At 45.0% G+C, this 19699-nt stretch overlaps 1 protein-coding gene across 22 annotated transcripts in view; it reads right to left on the bottom strand.

Annotated features, from left to right (window-relative positions):
- Positions 1-1477: 1477 nt before the first annotated feature.
- ptprfb (protein tyrosine phosphatase receptor type Fb) overlaps positions 1478-19699 on the bottom strand; it is a 135122-nt gene continuing 116900 nt past the window's right edge. For 21 of the 22 annotated variants that reach the window (XM_078099444.1, XM_078099447.1, XM_078099454.1 and 18 more), the window contains 11 exons: positions 17141-17264; positions 16682-16857; positions 12681-12800; positions 12213-12367; positions 11772-12057; positions 10728-10906; positions 7625-7751; positions 5861-5986; positions 4701-4855; positions 4066-4201; positions 1478-3397 (listed from right to left, as the gene is read on the bottom strand). In XM_078099444.1, coding sequence (XP_077955570.1) covers positions 3329-3397; positions 4066-4201; positions 4701-4855; positions 5861-5986; positions 7625-7751; positions 10728-10906; positions 11772-12057; positions 12213-12367; positions 12681-12800; positions 16682-16857; positions 17141-17264 — 1653 coding nt within the window. In that variant the 3' untranslated portion in view covers positions 1478-3328. The remainder of the gene's footprint in view (positions 3398-4065; positions 4202-4700; positions 4856-5860; positions 5987-7624; positions 7752-10727; positions 10907-11771; positions 12058-12212; positions 12368-12680; positions 12801-16681; positions 16858-17140; positions 17265-19699) is intronic. The other variant, XM_078099464.1, reaches the window with a different exon arrangement.

Genomic DNA, 19699 nt, shown 5'->3' with positions numbered 1-19699 from the left:
GAATTGCACCTGAACTGAGATCATGTGACAACAATGATGTCAGTTGGCTCTTGTGTCCAATACAAACATTTTGTAAAATGCTACAAGGAAACATTCCACATTCCACAACCTACCACTAATAACTAATCTCAAACTTAACGACAAATATGTGCATATTATCACAGCTAAAACAAAGGCTCGCTCAGACCAACAACGTGTCAGTATTATCACAACAAAAAGGAGCAAAACAAACTCCTCGTCAAAGGCGTGAATTTCTGCAATGTGGTTCGGAGCACAATTAAATCACTAGAGAACTATGGTCGTTTGCCAAATGCACAAACATCTTCAGTCCTTCAATCCCTAAATCCAGAGTTATCTTCTGTCCGTATGCTTTTGTCGTCCTCTTCGGCTTGTCACTGCGGCAACCTGTTTGTTCCTGTGTTTTAAATAACATTTGTGGCAGATGGAATATTCATTACACTTTGGATAAATATCAAATTCCCAAAACGTTTCAGACTTTTCCGCCGAAAATCATTGAAGTGGCTGAGAGGGCGGCTGGTGGGAAGTGAGACTGAACTGAAGTTCTTTAAGAACACACACACACTGCATTGATACACATTGATCATTTGTATTTAGATATTGAATGATAAAATATTAAGAATTCAAAACGCAACAAATCTGCTCCATCCAGACGGAGTGACTGACTGTGTGGTTTAATCTGATTAGATTGACAGCGAAATTTCCATGTCAACATAAGCAAACAAGCTGAAAGATATATTCATATTTGTTATAAAGTACATGGAGGCTCCGTGCAACGAATGCAAAGTTATATCAAAACATCTGTTTAAAACTCTCACAGATATCCAGCATAATCCCGTTTATGCAGTCGCATGCCTCGGGGCTTAAACATTACAATTTAAAACACATCCGGCTGAGCAAGCGTGAGCCGAGTGTAAGAATTCAAGGTAACATCGAGACAGTGATTGAACTTTCTACAGTAACAAAGGTCTTATGGCTCCAATCCAGCTGTAGCGTACTTCAACATCTGTCCAAAATGATATCAATTGCTTATTTTTGATCCTATCAGACATTTGTGTGAAATTGTCACGATTGCTAGAGGAGTTATTGATTTACGGCCGTAAATATATTTTAGAGGGAAGGCGGAGATCTTTGGCCATGAAATTCTAATCAGTTCATCCTTGAGCACGAGTGGATGTTTGTGCCTCGTGCAATAAACATTCTGAAAGCGTCCCTGAGATACGAGGATGGAGCGGATGTAAGGTCCCATCGCGAAGCAAACAGCGGTCATACATGCGGAAAACATTTTGGGCGGAGTGAAGGCGAACGTTCCTGGAAAGGACGGCGAAGGCAGACGGCCTCCTGGTGTCCCCCCCCCGCCCCCCCGGGGCGAAGGGCTGGAGTCAAACCCGCGAACGCTTTATCGTTCGACAAGCTGTTCTTCACTGGACGGGATGAAGAAATGCATCACAAACCAACATTTGTACAAAAACCCAATTATTTAACTTTATTAACATCAATGTTTTTTCATTTTCATCAACAGTTTCTTTTTAAATTCCAGTTCTTTATCAACAAATAGAAAACAGACTGTGTGTACAACAGATTGAACCCCTACAGCACTAAAGCATTCACAAGGTAAAAATGAACATTGTAGAGTTTATCGCCAGCGTTTTCAAGTCCCCCTTTCTTCCTCCCGCGACTCGTGTGGGAGAAGACGTGTGCTTGAGTGGTGCTCGGTGAGGAGTAGCCCATCTGAATGGGTGGGAGTGGGGGGGTTGTGCTGTTTTTCCCTCATTCAGACGGACAAACAGCGGTCAAAGATTACTATGGTAGTACAGTAGATACATGGGCGGTTCCATTAATACACACCCTGGGACGGCAGTCTCTCTGCAGTGTCCCCGTCGGGTTGGTAGATCAGCGGAATTGATCCTTTTTAACAATATACCTTTGAAGCTGTGTATATATCTATGTGTAATTGTACATATATATATAATCAATCATAATTATATATATTTATATATATTTATAGTTGTATTTCTGTATAAAATAACACCAGGTTTCAGTCCAAAGGGGCAGAGTCCCTTTCCCTCCGGTAGGAATGGTTGATTCTGTACAGGGGTCAGCGCTGTCGGCTCCACCTTGCCGCCCGTCTGAAAGCGCTTCCGCTCCTTTTCGGTGGGCGTGGCTCAGCTCCAGCCGACTGAGCGGACCAATGGGCAGCGAGGAGATGGGAGGGACTTGAAGAGCAACTTTATTCGGAAATCAGAGATTATTTTCTGTCAACTACCCTTTGGGTAGAAAAAGTCTGTTTCCTCAGTTCTCCGCTGTGGAGTATGAAGGCCTCAATGCCGCAGGCTTCTGATGTAGAACAAAACAACAACAAAAGAACACGTAGAAATCATGTGCTTTCCATTTCTGTACACCTCTGATTTAGTCTCCTGTCAGCTATTTCACTTCCTGCTTTTGTAAGTAGCTACCAAGTTTACAGGCCAAACTTTAGCAAGTGTGTGCTCTGAAATCACTTTTCTCAAAGTGGATTTTTTTTTTCTTTTATCCAAAACGGCAAGTGAAAAGGCAATTTTTTGAGAAATTGAACTGAGTAAGACCAAACACAAAATGTATGACCCACAAAATGAATAAAACAATAATGTCCGATCACAAAAGAAATCTGACAGCAGCCCAGAGAACAGTGTTCCTCTTGTATTAGTGTCTGGGAACGTGTTAAAAATACATGTCCCTTGTTCTAAAGTACCCTAAAATAATAATAAAAACAGAAAAGTACCGATTATGAAAATAAATCACCCCCCAGGCTGGGCAGCTTAAGACAGAAGAAATGTTCGATGTTAAAATTATTATAGAAATCACAAATATACTAAACAATAACATTTAACACAATGAATGAATCATAACAATAAATGTAACAAAAAAATCAAAGAGAGAGACAGAGAGGGAGAGAGAGACTCTCTTAGTGCTACCAGTAGCCTTTGACAATCAGGGAGGTTTGGCTTCGACGCAGCAGAGAGGCGAGCTGCCGCTCTGCTCCGTCGCATCTGTACACGTGTGTTGTCGTCTTTTGCATTGTCGTTGTAATGTTTCTGTTATTATTTTTAAAGCAAAATCTCATGTCGTTGGTTACGTCGGCGCGGATCGCCGCGATCGGTTTGAACCCCGATCTCCGGGTCCGCGGGGCGCGCGTCCCTTTGTCCCCTCCCCTCTGGTAGCTGCGAGGGTTTCGGGCTTTTGGGGGGTCGAGTGAGTGGATGGTGGCTGAGATGGGACACTTGGCACACGCCTGAGAGGTTGCACCAGGGAAGCTGCTCGGTGGGAGTGGTTATGTTGCATAGTGGTCGAAGCTCCCCAGGTACTCCAATGCCGCCCTGTAGCACAACTGGTACTGGTCCTGAGGAAGAGGAGGGGAGAGAGAACATGTTATGTATGTCTGTGATGTTATTCATTATGTAGTTGTACTATTCGGCTCACAGCATCTATTGCACGCAAGTCTTTCCTGGGAAAGAGTTGCTGTTGAGATTGTAAAGCCCTGTGAGGCATGTTTGTCATTTTTGATATTGGGTTATATTAGAAATAATCAACTTGGTTTCAATCATGGCCACATTTCGGCCAGCTAAGCAATACACTGTGTGCATTTTCATATTCAGCTTCAAGGTTTTTGGCCAATTAAATCTTCCTGATGGTTTGCGTGTAAAATAAATCATTTAATAATGCGTAGTGAGCTTAACCAATACTGTGATACATTTTTACATCAAGTAATAAAATGAGAATGAAAATGAATCTAGAGATTATGTACTTTTGCACAACAACAACAAATGACAAACTTTTCTTTATCATAAAATGTGTATGAACTCATTTAAAGTGGTGGTTTGTGATAGAACGTATTTATCCATTCTTCATTTGAGGAGCATTTGCCACTGGCCCGCTAAGAAGCACCTGAAGCACTAAAACCTCTATTAAAGAGAAAATGCTCCGGGAGTCAAGAAAGGACAATTACTAGATAACATCAAGTTTAAAAACATGCAATAGTGACGGAGTGTGAACAGCGTGTGTTCTTACCTCGGTCTGCACCATGGCAGGCCGCTGGGTGCGAAGTGTCTTTACTGTCTGGAAGAGGTCGACCACTCCTTCGTACCTCATCCTCTCCAGAACGATGCTCAGGGTGATGAAGACTCCGGTCCGGCCGACTCCGGCACTGAAGGGCAAACGCACACAGGAGTCGTTACAACGTCGCCTGCCTGAGGCTGCAACACTTTTTGTGACTATGTTGTTCAAAGTGGGAAGGCATTTCTGATTTGTTTTGCATATGAAAGCCCTTCCTGGCACAAAAACCCTTTGGGCACGACTCAAAACACATGTCAGAGTAACGTGATGCAGCTCAACAGCAACACAAACATCAGTCTCCTAAATGACTGTAGGGTTGAATAAATGCCTCTTTAAGATGAAATAACACTATGTCCTTCATGGCTCACTGTGAACGTCAAACATGGGACTGCATTACTTTTAGCAAACTGTAAATACCAAAATGTTATAACCAAAATGAGTGTGTTAAGCTTCTTAAAAGGATAAAGCGCAGGAAATCCCATGACTTTTTTAATTCGGTACACTTGCTTTTAAAATATTTGCGTGTTCTTGGTGAACGTTGAATAAAGTTCCATTTCATGATTCTAAAATAAATCCGTGGTCTTACTCACCTGCAGTGTACAGTGATTGGTCCATCCTGCCCAAACTGTTCCTTGGTTTTGTGCACTTGTCCAATGAAGTCAATGAAGCCTTCTCCAGTTTTTGGCACTCCTTGCTCGGGCCAGTCAGTGAACTGGAATTGGCGGATTGTTCTGGACTGGCCGTCCTGAGGGGCAACAAGAAAGTACATTTAGGAAACATATAAACAAATGTGAAATATGTTTGGTGGTATATTATGTTTAATATCCAGTCGTGCTTCCTTGGATGCTTTTATTAATCACTTCGAGCATATAAAACTCTTCTGTACTTTGCAGTTTCTGCACATCTCTCTCTGCAGCATTGGCTTTAATATGCACTCAACAACAACTAAAACCGGCAGCACACGTCCTCCGTCAGCGCCTGCGACTACGGTGAACCTGGGCCTTCTCCCTGCAGTCACGAAAGCAGCTAAATGACACTTGGGATGCAATATGAACCGAGCTGACGATCAAGCAGCAGAGGAACCCAGCAGGACTTGGGCTCTCCGAGACCACGGCACACAGCACTGTGATGTCAGCATGTATAGAATTAAATGTTTTTCCTGCATACTGGGAAAAGTATTTCTTAATCTCTCTCTCTTTCTACGCACACTTCGTGTATACCGCCCTATATGTGGAAGGAGGAGGGGGTGTGGGATTAGAGTGCAGTGCTGCAGGCCTCCTCATGACAGTAAAGTGTATTTATAGCCCATTGAAAATACTGCATCACAGGGAGTTGCTGTACTGGCCCTTGGGGATTGAAGGCTATGCTTTTCATGTATTTTCACAGTGATCTTGGAACACAAACACACACACGCACACACACACAATCCATAGAGCAAGCACGCTGTCGCTAAATCCGGGTAAACATGTTTGATGGTGCATTCACTTGATGTCAGCCTGTCAGGACAAATAACATGGGATGCGCCCTGATCATCTCTACCTTGAAATCACAGCCAGTATTTTTTTTCTAACAGCAAGACTGTCAGCATTTGTGTAAAAAAAACTAAAATTAGGAGGAATTTGGGTTGGCTGGTTGTATTTGTGGAAAATGCCAATCAACTCCCCCCCTCCCCTCCATCCCTCCTCCCCGCACAGACACACAAGGGTAAACTCGCACAGGGTGATACTCGCACAGGGTGAGACCAACATACCCGGGCATCTGTGACTTTGAACTCTCTGAGGATGTACTGGGGCATGTTGTACTCTGCCATTGGATCCACCACAAAGTACTGGTACCTGGCCGAACGCTCTGCTGGCCAGTACTGATGGCACTTCTCCTACAGAAGAAAAGAAGGGGGGGGGGGGGGGGGGGGGGGGCAAAATTTGAGGGACTTGTATTCGAACAATCTTTTTCCAAACACATATATAGATATAGATGGATAAAAAAAAGACTCCTGCATAATGGCTTCCCTGGTGAACAAGTCCAGGATATTATTAGTGTGCTGCTCTGTAAGTTATTAGTCATCTTAAGTGAGGAAATGCTCTTACAAAAGGGAGAGATTAGTCTGTGGTTTTGAATATTGACCGATTCATTCATGATGGTAAAACATTTATACAATTTGTGTTCTTAACCACAGCGACGATGTGCATGAGGGCTTTTGTTCATAAACTGTGATTATGGATGAGAGGGTGATCAAAATGATGAAACACAGTTAAGGGCCGTCGGAAACGCACGAAAAAAGGATAGAAGCTCAGTCAAAGATATTACAGATTTAATCTAAACTGATACCAAGCCGAAGGCGATAATTGATTTCCTTTGTCTATTTTAAAGCTGTGGCAGCGACCTGTCAATCACAAGGTAGCAACGCCCTAAAGCATCGCCTGCTTCCGTGTTACTCTAAATGGGAACACAGTTTACCAGACGAACATCGTGCTGTATTGAAGGAACTACTGTAGCTTTGGATTCAGGCTATAAATCAAAGGCAAAAAGGGATCCGAGAAGTCACCTCTGACAAAGTCACAGTATCTGTTTCCCCCGAGCTGTTGCCTCATATTTAAAGACGTCCTCATTTAACTAGCAAGACATTAAATCACCAACCGTTACTGAATGGAAACAGAGACTGAAGCAGATTTATTTGATGGAAAAAATGACTGCATCATTACAACTGAAAACTGACCTCTTCATCCGGAGATGGCACATGGTTAAAGAATATTTAAATTTATAAATGATATGGCTGTACATTGTGGTATTGTGTCTGTTGAGATATAGGGATTCATATTAGATGCAGCAAGATATACATGTATGTACACAGTATATATCTTTATAATAATTATGTTTTTTTTTTTTTTTTCCAAGCCCTAGTCTCAGATAATGTTCCATGTTTTTGTTTTTGTCGTGTGAAAAAATATAAATAAAAAGTTCAAAAAAAAAATAACTAGCAAGACATTTATTTCCCATTATATGGACATTTAAGGGCCACTCCTGGATTTTTGTGTCCTACGACCACACCCCCAAACACGCACATTTTCTTTAAAGGTCACGGCTTCTTTTTAATAACTGAGTTCCTTTTCTATCTCGAGATGTTATGTAGTAAGGCTTTTAACAAGAACTCAGAAATGTGCCTCTATAGTCTGCTTTCAAAATACACTATTTAGCTCTCTGCCACATTTTCCACAGTGTGATGCAGTCAGGAAGTAAGAAAAACATAATTATGCATAGAATGCAACTACAAATCTGACCCGGCAGCATACAAGTAGCCTCTAAACCAGAGGTTCTTCAGTCATGGCGATAAGGAAGTTAACTTTTAACCAAAGTTATTGTTCAGGTTGGAATGAATTAATATTTGAGCTGAATGACACAAAAGCTCAGCGGAACCAACTGAACTGCAAAACATTCGACCGGTTCTCTGAAGTGGTCCAATGACCTTCAGAGTGCTGCACACATTCCCACAGAGGTTTGCTTGGTGTATTATTACCCGTCCCATCTCTCGTAGCTTGGTGAGCATGACGACGATGGTGGAGTTGTGCTCCCACAGCATCCTCCAGAAGTCCTCGGTGGTCTCTGCCAGGGGACCCTGTGTTGCCAAATAGGCCTTCTGCTGTCTGTGGATACATAGAGGAGGAAAAGATTCAAAACAACACATAGTAATTAAGGATTTTAGTGTGCTTTTACAGCTGGTTTTATAAAGCACATCACAGAGCAATAACCACAAATGGATTTAATGATAAAGTGTGTTTTTGTTGTATCCAGTTAAGATAAAAGACATGCAACAAAACTGGTGACATAAATACAGAAAAATGCAAAAGGACGGCTTTTGGGCTATAAAAGCAACACTCACTATATATCAGTTTGTGCTAAAAAAGCATTTAGCTGAAAATGTAATGTCTTGTTATACTTGCACTGATGGTTAAAATGTTCTCCAGCCTAATGCCAACGAGACACATTTCTACACATTTAATGAACACAGAAAATAATCCCTGACATCTATCGTCGTGATTCAGCTATTTAAGCCTGTATAGATCGTCTACACCCCCCCCCCCCCCCCCCCTCCTCTGTAAAGCACCACGGAATGAGAGAGAGAGCGAGAGGGAGAGAGAGACGGAGAGACATGATCACAAAGCCAGAGATGAGCTCATCCTCTGAGCCAAAGCGGTGCTGCTGTCCTACGTGACTTTGGTTCAGCGGAGCAGTTTTTTCCGTCAAACAGCAGGTGGCAGCAGCACACTGATCGACAACGTGAGAGGGAGCTCCAACACACACGAGCCCGCTCCATCACACACACGCTGTCACATGTCTGCAGCACATGAGGTTTTGCATTCAGGTGTATGCGTGTATGCGTTTAGTAGTTTTGCATGTAAATTCAGACGACACTGCTGCACACAGCGAGCCGCGGCTGAACAACTAATGAAGGTGCTGCAGGCGAGGCACTAATGTGAAACCGGGAGATTAGAATATGCTCAGGGCTTCGCCCGCACAAATAAAGAAACAGAGGAGAGAAGACAGCATGCGAGGATGGAAAGGCAACAGAGTGAGGAATCAAATTAAAAAGAGGAAAACGGGGGGGAAAAGGAAATGCTAAATAAAGAGAGGTGGTGTACAAAGTAGCGGGAGAGGATGTGGGGAGTAAACGCTCTCTCCGGCTGGTCATCATAGTGCAAAGTGAAACGGACTGCTGGGGAGGAGGAGAGGAGAGAGAAGGGGAGGGGAGGAGAGGACATCAGCACAGAAGAAAGGAGAGAGGAAGAGAGGAGCGGAGAGAAGAGAAGAGAGGAGAGGAGAGGGAAGAATATGAGATTGTAGGAAAGAGGCAGATGAGAGGAGAGGGCAAAGCTGAGCTGGGGATGAATGCTAAACTTCAAATTGATAGGGTGGACCCCTCTAACCTCCCCATAATGCCGCCCCTAGCCAAAACAACAACAATTCAAGGCACACCACGCAAAACTGACTTCTCTGCACACGGCGTCCCGACGAGCGCTCTCTGCATCATCCCACATGACTGCAGCGCTTGAGGACACAGCGTTTCATTTCAACCTCATTACAATGCTGAAACTGCAGCCTGCTCCGGAGCACTGCCAGGGCTCGTCGCATGAATCAATGGTTCGGCCCTCATTAGCATAGCGTATTATTGGCTTTTCTTGAAGACGCTGGGGTGAAGGGCACGAGAGGCCCCTGTTTAGTTTTTATTTACGGCCGGGATCTTTAAGTGGCTTAATCACGCGGTGCCGCCGGTGCACACAACAGGTCCCCACCCGGATGCGTCTGCCATGTTGTTTGGATGGAAAACGAAGATGGCGAGTGAGAGAAGAGGGCGGAGAGGAGGGCGGGGGGGGGCAACAGAGTGTGAAAAAGAGGTGTGAAGGAGACAGATTAAGCAGGGGAGCAGTGAGAGACCGAGATGGAAAGGGGTAAAAATAAAAGAGGAAAGAAGAGAACATGGATGAGAAAAAAGGAAACACACTTCATTACGCTACTCTCTTGCTGCAATTATGGTATTTACACGGCAACAATAGAGGGTCCGCCTCTGCTGAGCGCAGCCTCATTAACAGCGGAACTGGAGAAAGAGCAGGCGGTTGGGGGCGAGGGGGCGTTGTCTCCTTCATGGACTGGTACGAAGCACAACCCCATATCGACTGAATGATGGCATTTCAGCCTCACTAAACGCATCCCCTCGCCGTACACCGGGATGACAGAAGTCACCTCTTTCTGTCTCTTCTGCGGCGCTTATAAAGATATAAAACGGAGAGCTTCCTTTTCATCTTCTTCCCTCCAGGAGGCAATTTGGAATCACAGGGCAGACGCGTAGCTTCAATGTGAGAGTGGTAGCGCAGCAGACGAGAGCCGCGAGTAATTTCTCGCAACTGGATACTACCCACTGCAGACTCATCTTCTGTCCCCCCCCATGCATTTTCATCTCGGCAACTACGGATGTCTGCTATGTTTCAGGACAGTGATGCAATTTTTGTTGTGCTGAATCTGTCCTCCGGGACATTGGATTTTAAATGACAGTGGCTTTAAGGTTGCAGTGTGGACTCTCAGATTCAATTAAAGGATTTTTAGATCCACCTCAGAGGGACCGAATGGGATTATTGATCCTTCCTAGGAGATAGAAAGTTACAGTAAAATGAATAATAAAAGGCTGTTTGTTTGTTTGCACTCCTGCTCACGTAATGGCCACATTGAAGTTTATGACTCATTACATCAGCAGACAATTGTTTTTGTCTCGCCTTTTCAATCTGGTTCAATCGGCCGGGTTGGATTGACAGCTGACACGTAACAAATAACAACTCTGTCTAAACAACGCTTAAACATTTCTTTCTGTTTGACTTGCATATGCTAAAAACAGCTCTTCAGTAAGATCAGACTTGGAGATAGAGACGGTGCCGCGTGGTGTTGGAAAGCATAGGGAGCGAGAGGGGGGAGTAATTAATTGCTGCCTTTGATCTTTTTATGGCATTTGTTGATTAGATGAATATAGAACAATGCAGCCTTGTCCCTTAAAGGTCAAAGTCAGCACTGCAAGCACACTCATTGTCATCGCCTCGACTGTTGAAATGCTGAGGTTGAACTCCTCTGCTGACCTGTAGCCGTCAATGCAGCTGGCGTTGATGTAGTCGGAGCCCTCTACGCCACGGATGGGCTGCAGGCAGACGCGGGTGGACTCAAAAGGCATGATGTTGACCAGGCGGTTCTTGAACTTGTTGCAGGGTAGGTTGGCGCTGATGAAGCGTGACGTGTGGGCTTTGGAGTTGGCCAGTCTCTGTTGAAAAACAGGTTGGAGGATATCAAGACAGGGAGAGAGAGAGAGATGAAGAGATTCTGACCTACGACCTGCAGCCACAAACAAGGAAGTCTAAAACGCTTCCCAGGAAGGTCTCTCTGCAGACCTACAGCTTACGTTCCCTGTCAAGATAAAAGAGAAATGCGGCCGGCAGGTATAACCAAGTGCAGTGGACCCGTCTCCCATGGAGTCCCAGAGCTCGGAGGGATGTGGGCGTGACGCGCTCGGCGCTGGCTGCAGACAGAGCACAGATGGACAGCACGGGAGTGTTTGTGGACAGTCACGGTCCTCTAGGAGAATTTGTATGTGTATCTGTGCTGCTTGGAGGCTGTGGCCCCCCGACATACGCCGCAATCATTCTCTCGGCCTTTCATTCTCCGCTGTTGGCAGGAGTGTAGATGCTATTATCACTTCAAACAGAATGGATCACGGTCATAAGAGGGCTAATGGCAGAGCCGCGCTGGGACGAAAGTGTGTAATAACATCGCAGTCGATGGCTATCGACAGAAGGTGTGCGCGTGCGCGGGACTGTGAGTCACCTTGAACGCCAGCTGTGTGCGTTTGGGGACGATGGTCAGTCATTTTTGTAATTCTCCATGTGTCGGTGTATTGGTGTGTTGGTCCTGGTCCGTTTGTCCCCAAAACATGTGTGTTCGCATCTACTGATGCCCCTGTACTTGTTGTTGCGTGTGATCCGTGTGATCACAGTGGTACAATAGTGACACCGTGACCTGTACAGTATCACAATGTCACCCCAGGAAAACTATCCAGTGCCCTATAAATCTGAAAAAATCTATTATGAGATATCTTTTAAGTTAAATGCTTCATGACGCAGAACAATCACCTTGAACTCCAGCTCCATGGCAGTAACCGTTTCACCGGGCGGCGGCTGGGTGAGTTTCTGGATGTGGGCGAACAGGTTGCGCGCCGGAACCTCGGTGTTGCCACACGTAGCGGCCTCCAGCAGGGCTTCGTGGATAAAGATGTACTGGTCCTCGGTCTGGACCATGTAGTTCCGCTGGGCGCGCATGCACGTCACGTGGCCGTAGATGTCTACGGACTTCTCGTGCTTCATGCGCTCCAGCATGGCATCGATCACGATGAAGCAGCCGGTCCGGCCCACGCCCGCACTGATGGAGGGAGGACGGACAAAAAACTTTTTTTGACAACCTATTATTTTTATCATTTAATTATCTTTTCTTTTTTCAATATTCTTTTGAACATTTTGTTTTAAAGAGAATTCACTGTAGGCACACCGACTGCACTAGTTCCATTCTACACATACCTGCAGTGGACCACCATGGGCCCTGCATCTGGAGGATTGCAGGCCTTCACCCGGCGCAGGAAGGCCAGGATGGGGGTGGGGTACTCGGGCACCCCGTGGTCCGGCCAGGCCATAAACTGGAACTGTCTCACCTCTCTCTTCTCACTGGAGCCATTCTGCAAAAGAGTCAGAGGAGTCAGTAACAGGCAGGTTTGACTTTTAGAACATAGTTTTTTTCTGTTTTTAAAGATGAACTTGTCATGCTTCGGAGGCCTTGTTTTTTTTATAAATCATGTTTACACTGTTTGTATGAAAGGTCGGGAAACTCTAAAGTAATGTAGCAAATTTCAAGATCATTTTAACAGCAATAGATAGAAGCAAGTTGTATAATCACACTAATTACACGGTTTCACTTTGTCATTTACTTTGTTGTCAGCTGTCTTGTTGCCTCGTATACGGTTGGGTGCAAATGACAAGGCGGTACTGTACCTTGTAGAGGGCGAAAGTGCGCACGCTGTAAGTGGCCAAGTCCACAGTGTCCAGCATGGTGACCTGGATCATTCCGTAGGTCTCTGTGCCTCGCGACGGCCAGTACTGGTCACACTTCACCTGGCAGAGCAAGAGAGAGGGCACGCTGTCAGGACCGAACTGCTGGTAACATCCACCACGTGGCTTGTAGGATCACACTGATTAGCACGGGGGGGGGGGGGGGGGGCGGCAATTAGAGAGGTCAGAACAAAGGCCACTTTTACATTGTCTAATTAAAAAACAAATACCCGCAGTCAGCTCCTGTATCGGCTAATAAGTCGATTGGATTGAGCGTGTGCCCGTGCATCCATGTGTGTGAGCATTTGAAGTGGGCTTCAAAAAGGGCATTGAAATGGCCACTTTGTCTTTTACTGTGATCATTCTCGATCAGCTAATTGTCGGGTGGTCAGCGGCTCTTTGTCATGGATGCTTCTGGCGCATCTGTGATGATTGGGCTGCATTGTGGGGAGACACGTGTCTAACAGCCAATGTTCTCGCCCGTGGTGCAGGGACAGCGGGCCCTCGCTACTGGACACATTGCACATGTGCACGGGACCCCCTTCACTGTGAGTGAGGCTTAAGATCCATCCAACACTCTGCTTCAGTCTGTGTATCGAAGAACAAACTGTTTGAGCTTTACTGCTTCTCTTTCTGTTGGATTGGAAGAAAGCTGAAGTCTTCGCAACTCAACGTTCAACTTTTCCTTGTGACATCGCCGACTAGTCACAGGAGAAATATGTTCTTAGCTACTTCTGAATTATTTTGAAGTATCTGTAGGCGATGAGTCACATCATTATCAAAATCCCTCTGCCCACTGATTGGTCTCGCGTCTAGCTTCTGGGCTCTGTTGGTTCTCCGTGTGAGTTTTCAAGACAAAAACGTGGTTTGGAAAGAAAGTCCACAACAATGCGCTCCACCTACTACGCATCTTAAACGATAAGCTGCACCCGTTCTCCCATGAGTCACGGGTGTTCTGAACAATAGCGCGGACTGAAAAAAACAAAACCTCTTAGACGTGCGTGGGAAAAGTTTGTCATTTTCACATAATCGCCGCGTGTCCGCTCAACTGCCTTTCCGCACGTGGAAACTGAGCAAACTGTCAGAGTCGCAGGGACAAAGAAACTGCCGCTATTGATTTGGATCAAATTAGAGGAAGAGATGTGGTGCTGCCAGGCTAATCATATTGATACCGCAGTGCCAGGCTGACATTTGGAAGCACCGTGGCCGTCTCAGCGAGCCGGTACAAATCGACAAACAAACTGCGTTCGAACTCCCCCCCCCTCACATTTCACCTCCCTTGGTGACATCTCCCATTCAGAGGCAGAGGTAGGCCTTGCAGGAGAAACTCAATTGAGTGATGGGAACCGCTTGCAGTGCAAACATATGGATTAGCAGTCACCACGGTAATGAATATCTCTGTGCTGTTAGAGGTTGGGTGGCAGATTCTCCCTCAAAAACACACACACACACACACTCACCAAAGGTCTCACTATCATCTGCTTCTGCTTTGAACCTCGCGTTTCATATGTCGTCGCCTGGCCTTTTGCAAGAGAATACAGACCTCTTATCTAGACATGCACGCGTGCACACACGCACACAGTGGGTAATACCTCTGGTCTTATTTCAAATCCTGACCTTTTAAGGTTTTACTAACTGGTAATTATAGCGCTCGACAATCTCATGGTGCACGGCGCGCTTCTGCTCTGTTTGGAGCAACGCGGCGGTCCGGATGGGCGGCGGTGGTTACTCATCGCGTCAGTGTGCGAGAGAGAAGTGGACAAATACAGGATGTGTGTTTATGCAAGAGATATGACATCACACAAAAAAACTGATTATTGGTGATACGGTCGTCTCGTAGTTTTGTCTTATTAAATGTCTATTTATAAGTCTGACGCACTGCAGTCTCATTTGATTTTGTCCGGACAGATCTACATTTTAAATGTAATTTTCAGCGCTGATGCAGACACCAGATGTTTCATATTGAATTGTAAAAAGTAATTGTAAAATTGTGACAAACATTAGTATCACAGACACTTAAAATGTCATTAAAGAAAATAATCAGAGGTTGTGGTAGTGATTCATGTGCACCAGCGTTACAGTCAATAGTGATTAAACAGACACGTGTATTTCGAGCTGTTAACACATTAATGTTATTAAGCACTTCAGAAAGTCTAGCTCTTAGGGAAGAGACACATTTCCACCCGTATGGTGAAAGGCAGGTTTGGTTCCCTGCATCTCTGTCCACAGTTTTGGCGAGCCAATTGATTAGGATGTGTGAGGTTTGGAGTGGCTTAGAGGCCGTCCTATTTCTCTCTAAGTTCCTTATGTTGTGCTGATTGTGTCCTTGTGCGTGTCTGCGGCTGTGAGCTTAAGATGAAAGCAGGCTGAGCATGTTCAGCCATCACAGATCTCTCAAATTGCCACTCAGACGCACTGAACATAAAGGAAAAGCATTGTTAAGAATGCCTTTATCCTCTCAGAGAGGGATTGACAGAAAGCGTAATAAAAAAATCACCGTATCAAGCATATTGGCATAACCTATCAGCAGATATTCTTCAAGGCACAAATAAATGAGGTCTGTACTAAAGAGAGGTCTGGCGTCAATTTCCTTAAATGACAGCTCAAAATTAGAATGAGTATGTTTTGAAGGACAAAAATACTTTTATTTTTCAGCCTCTATAGAGATGCTGAATGATGCAGCTTCCCGTAATGATATTCCACCCACCGCTCTAAATAATCAATGTCTAGGATTTTGGAAATGAACTCTTTCATTTACAATCCCTGTTACTTGCAGTTCTTAGTCTGGGGACTCTCATTTGGGCACCAAGTGCACACGCTAATAAAGAAACCGCACACTGGCAGGGCTCCACACTGATTTAACTCCTCCGTGGAATTCATGCGCATGATTCTGTGATGGTAATTAAATAAACCCATCCAATTCTGAACCTCAAGTTGCCCATGTGCTCCTTTCCCTTGCTTTTATTAGCCTGAATATTTTTAGCAGTACATAGGTGTTGTTGGGTGAGCATCCTCTTAACGGCAACCTCAGAGTTTTCATCATGATGCAGAGGCTTTCAAGAGCTAAATTCAGAACGCGCAAACACAAATGAGGCACTTGGTGTTTATAAAAACCGAGGCATGGTGTTGCAAAAATAAATATGTTGCAATCAAGTAACTGAGCAGTTTGAAAACTGCAAATAAAAAAAGTATCTAGATGATTATGAAAATCTAAATATAACTACAATACATTTTCGTGAGGGCATGCGCATGTTGTCATCATACGCAAAGTTGCCACGGCAACATTTGCATATTTGGCAAACAAACAGCCAGGAAAAGTGAAACGGCAGGAAGCTGTTGTGCAATTTCACCTTATAAACAGATTTAGAAGAGAAGCGGCACAAAGCTATACAGTCCAAAGACAAAATATCCTTTGAAGTGCTCGGCACTTTGATCAAGCTGACAAATCCTGCTTTAAAGTAAGACTGCGTGTCTATATGCCTTCTGGCTTTGGTGTACTCTCATCCCCAGAGTTGAGCCACATGAATATATATATATGCGTATGTATGTAAGGAAACTCCAAACTCTCTTTGTGATCGATAGAAATGGCCCTCATCATCTGTCACTGTGCCCGTTTATAAAGGGCTCAAAGTACATTTATTTAACAGTAGTGTTGGTGCAGCACATAAAATCAATTCATAATCTAGTGCATGCAATTGCTTTCGGACTGAAATGTATTTCTGGATTTTTTATTTACTAGTTTATGGTTTATTAGGTAGTCATTCATCATGAGATAATTCAGTCACTCGTAGTTATGCTGTTTATTAACAAAAAAGCATATGATGATTGTGATTAAATCTTGGAGTACGCACACGGCAGCAAATTAATATACATCACGACAAAATGTATAGGATGAAGTGAGTGATTTTCATCGTCATGGAGTAAATAAAATCCTCTCTCCTCACCCGGGACTTTTCCTCCAGTCTGGTCATCATGACGATGGTGTTGGATCTTTGCTCCCACACCATCCTCCAGAAGTCGCTCAGTGTCTCTGGCAGCGGCCCCTGCGTGGCAATGTAGGCATTCTGCTTCCGGTAGCCGTCGATGTAGTTGGTATTGATGTAGTCACTGCCTGGAACGGCTTTAACGACAACGAGAAGCGAGGATTTCAAATCGTTTGTTTATCCGGTGAGCTCGCTCGGAAACAGTGATCAGATCAAACTCAGAATCATTTTTATCAAAACACATGACGAATCACTTAAAGTGATTTACCAAGCTGAATATCATGGCCGACATTCTGCATCAAAGCAAAAAGGCTACAAGTGTTTTGAGGTTAAATGGGGGATTTCTAAGGCAGCTCCGACACACTGGTGAAGGAGGATCGATGGCCGTCCGAGGGGTTGAGTGGATACGTGAGCTCTTACCGTCAACAGAGGTGAGCACCACTCTGGAGTGGTCATAGGCGATGACGTTTGCATAGCGATTCTTTGGCTTGTTGACCTCCATGTTGGAGTTCTCCCAGGTAAACTGCTGGCCCGGATCAATGGACTGTGAGGGCAGGTGGGAAAGAGGAGAGAGAGCGAGAGAGGGAGAGCGAGGGGGAGAGAGAAGACAGAGATTGTGAGTGTTAAATGGTTAAAATAGAGCAAGTTAGGTTTGTAGATTACCATACTGTCTACTGTCACACATTGAACTGTGGTAAACGGAGGACAAAAAGCCTTTAAATGGAACATCTACCAACATGGTGTCCCTTCAAAGCCTTAGTGGAGTGCTGCAGGGCGGTGGTTTCATGCTGGGAAGGAAGGATATTGTGAAGACCCAAGCTATCAGTTGACAAAGTACCATGTTTCTGGCTTCACTGCATCCGCTGATGCTGCTTTAATAGGTCGACAATTTGCATGGCAGCAACATAAAGGCCACCGTGCAAACGTATTTCTCCTATTTCCAAACCTGACATGATGAAAATGGTCATTCTAGCAGCGAAATGAATAGAAGTTATGCTGAAGCTCGCTGGCAACCACAAACACTCATCCTCTCCATTTAGGAAGGTCTTATTGAATTACCTAATTCAGAGAAGTCACATGCATGACCGCTAATGGTAACCATGATTCTTCCCATCCTCCCCCCTTTCTGGCTTTTCTCATCTCCTATTTTTGTTGTCCTTTCCTATCTTGTATTTTAGTTCCACCAGCTCCCTTTTCCTCCGCTCTCTGTTTCTAGCCCTTCCCTTCTTGCGTCATTTGTCTCTGGGGCTGAGACGACAACAGGCTGCATACATATTGATCCGGGGAGATATGTGACGGCCTCCCATCCCGTGGCTCGATAATGTCACAGAGTCTCTTGTTATTCGCAATTGATCCCCTGGAACCATGTCCACTAATTCCCCAGACCTTTCGCCTCACAAATCCAGCAGGAGTCGACACCTTTGGAATTCCTGCACTTACTTAACATGGCTGTTAATAGGAGTTATTTAGTGTCAAAACAGGACACCTCAAACCGTAGAATAATAATGACTTCACTTCAGGTGTTTGTGCCGCTTACATTTGTAGAAAAAGATGGCAGAAAAGTTCAAATAAAACCTGTTTTAAACTCGGTTATTCTCCTAGAGAAAGCCATCGTTGATTGTGTTAGACGTGTGAAATCCTTAATCAGGACATTCATTGTTGCGGGAAGAAGCTGCTCAGAGTGCTGCTTCTGAGTCACTGTCTTATATTTTGTGGATGAGAAAGAACACTTTGTAACAGGAAGGAATCGAGGTTTGAACTTGTGTGTTATTTGCTCCTGGAAAAGCGTGTGGAATGCTCATATGCCAGAAGTCCTCCACTCCCGCTCCTACTAGCTCGGTCCCCAGATGCATGTGGGTAAAAAGGCCCTTTGCTGCTGATGAGCTCATCACCGCCAATTTCTCTGTCCGTGGCCGCCATTACGAAAAGAAGGACTTCATTTCAAGTCAAAACGTGTCATATCCAGTCGGGCGCTCAGAGAACAGCAGGCGCTGTCGGATGACAGCTAGCAAACAAGTTGGGTAGAGCTGGTAGAAGGAAGTGAGGAGGAAGGTATTCACGCCGGAGACGACTGCAGCATAATAATAATTCCTGCGATAAGAAAGGACTGTCAGGGGGATCTGCTGCTTGCCTGATTGGCAAATTCTGCTCATTACCCCGGCGTGCTCGGTGTGATGTGGACCGGCGTTGGTGGCAAAAGAAAGTGTTAAAGTCGCCCAAAAGATCTGGGCGAGAAGCCGGTGAAGCTCCTACAAGTTCTGTGCCTTTGGGGTACGAAGCAACGGGAACAATCGGCGAACGCGTCTGTGACAGAGCGCCGTGAGCTCTGCCTTGGCTGCCACTGAGTCGCTCGGCCATCTGCCGGGCCACGGAGGGGGTCTTCCCGGGCCTGGAGGGGGGCCGGGCTGGCTGCCTGCAGTCATATAAGCCACTTCCCCGACTTCATTCGTTTACACTCACGCAACATGCCCGGGAGGGGAATCTGCTGGAGAGGCACTGAGCAACATGGCAAAGCGCGTCATTTAGTGTCAAATTTTGACTAAGGAATCATTTCCTCAGTTAGCTGTTCGTTTCATGAGTAGATTTGCTTCCTATATATCACATTATGTACAGAATGTATTTTCTTCCTCCTGCTTATAGATGCCATACAAGATGCTTCGTCCATGCTGAATAAACACCACCCTAAAACAGTTTCAACAAACCCGCCACCCCCGATTCATCCTGTTCATACATAGAAAGATGTGTGTGTGAAATTGGATTCAATTCAACTTAAATGAATTCAATACATTGTGTGTAAATGCACGCATCAAATGGTTTTACATGTTAGCTGTCAGGGTGGATGGTAGCGGAAATGCAGGTGCATCAAATGTTTTTTCTCAGTTAACACGAGAAAGGGCAGATAACAGAGCGCCTAAACTAGTTTGGCCTTGATGCTCGTGGAAAAGCCATGAGATCACAAAAATCATCCTATGATGGGAT

Source organism: Gasterosteus aculeatus, chromosome 3 (genome assembly GCF_964276395.1).
Source record: "Gasterosteus aculeatus chromosome 3, fGasAcu3.hap1.1, whole genome shotgun sequence".
NCBI lineage: Eukaryota > Metazoa > Chordata > Actinopteri > Perciformes > Gasterosteidae > Gasterosteus > Gasterosteus aculeatus.
The sequence above is the reverse complement of the archived record's forward strand: the minus strand, read 5'-3'. Positions and strand labels throughout refer to the sequence as shown.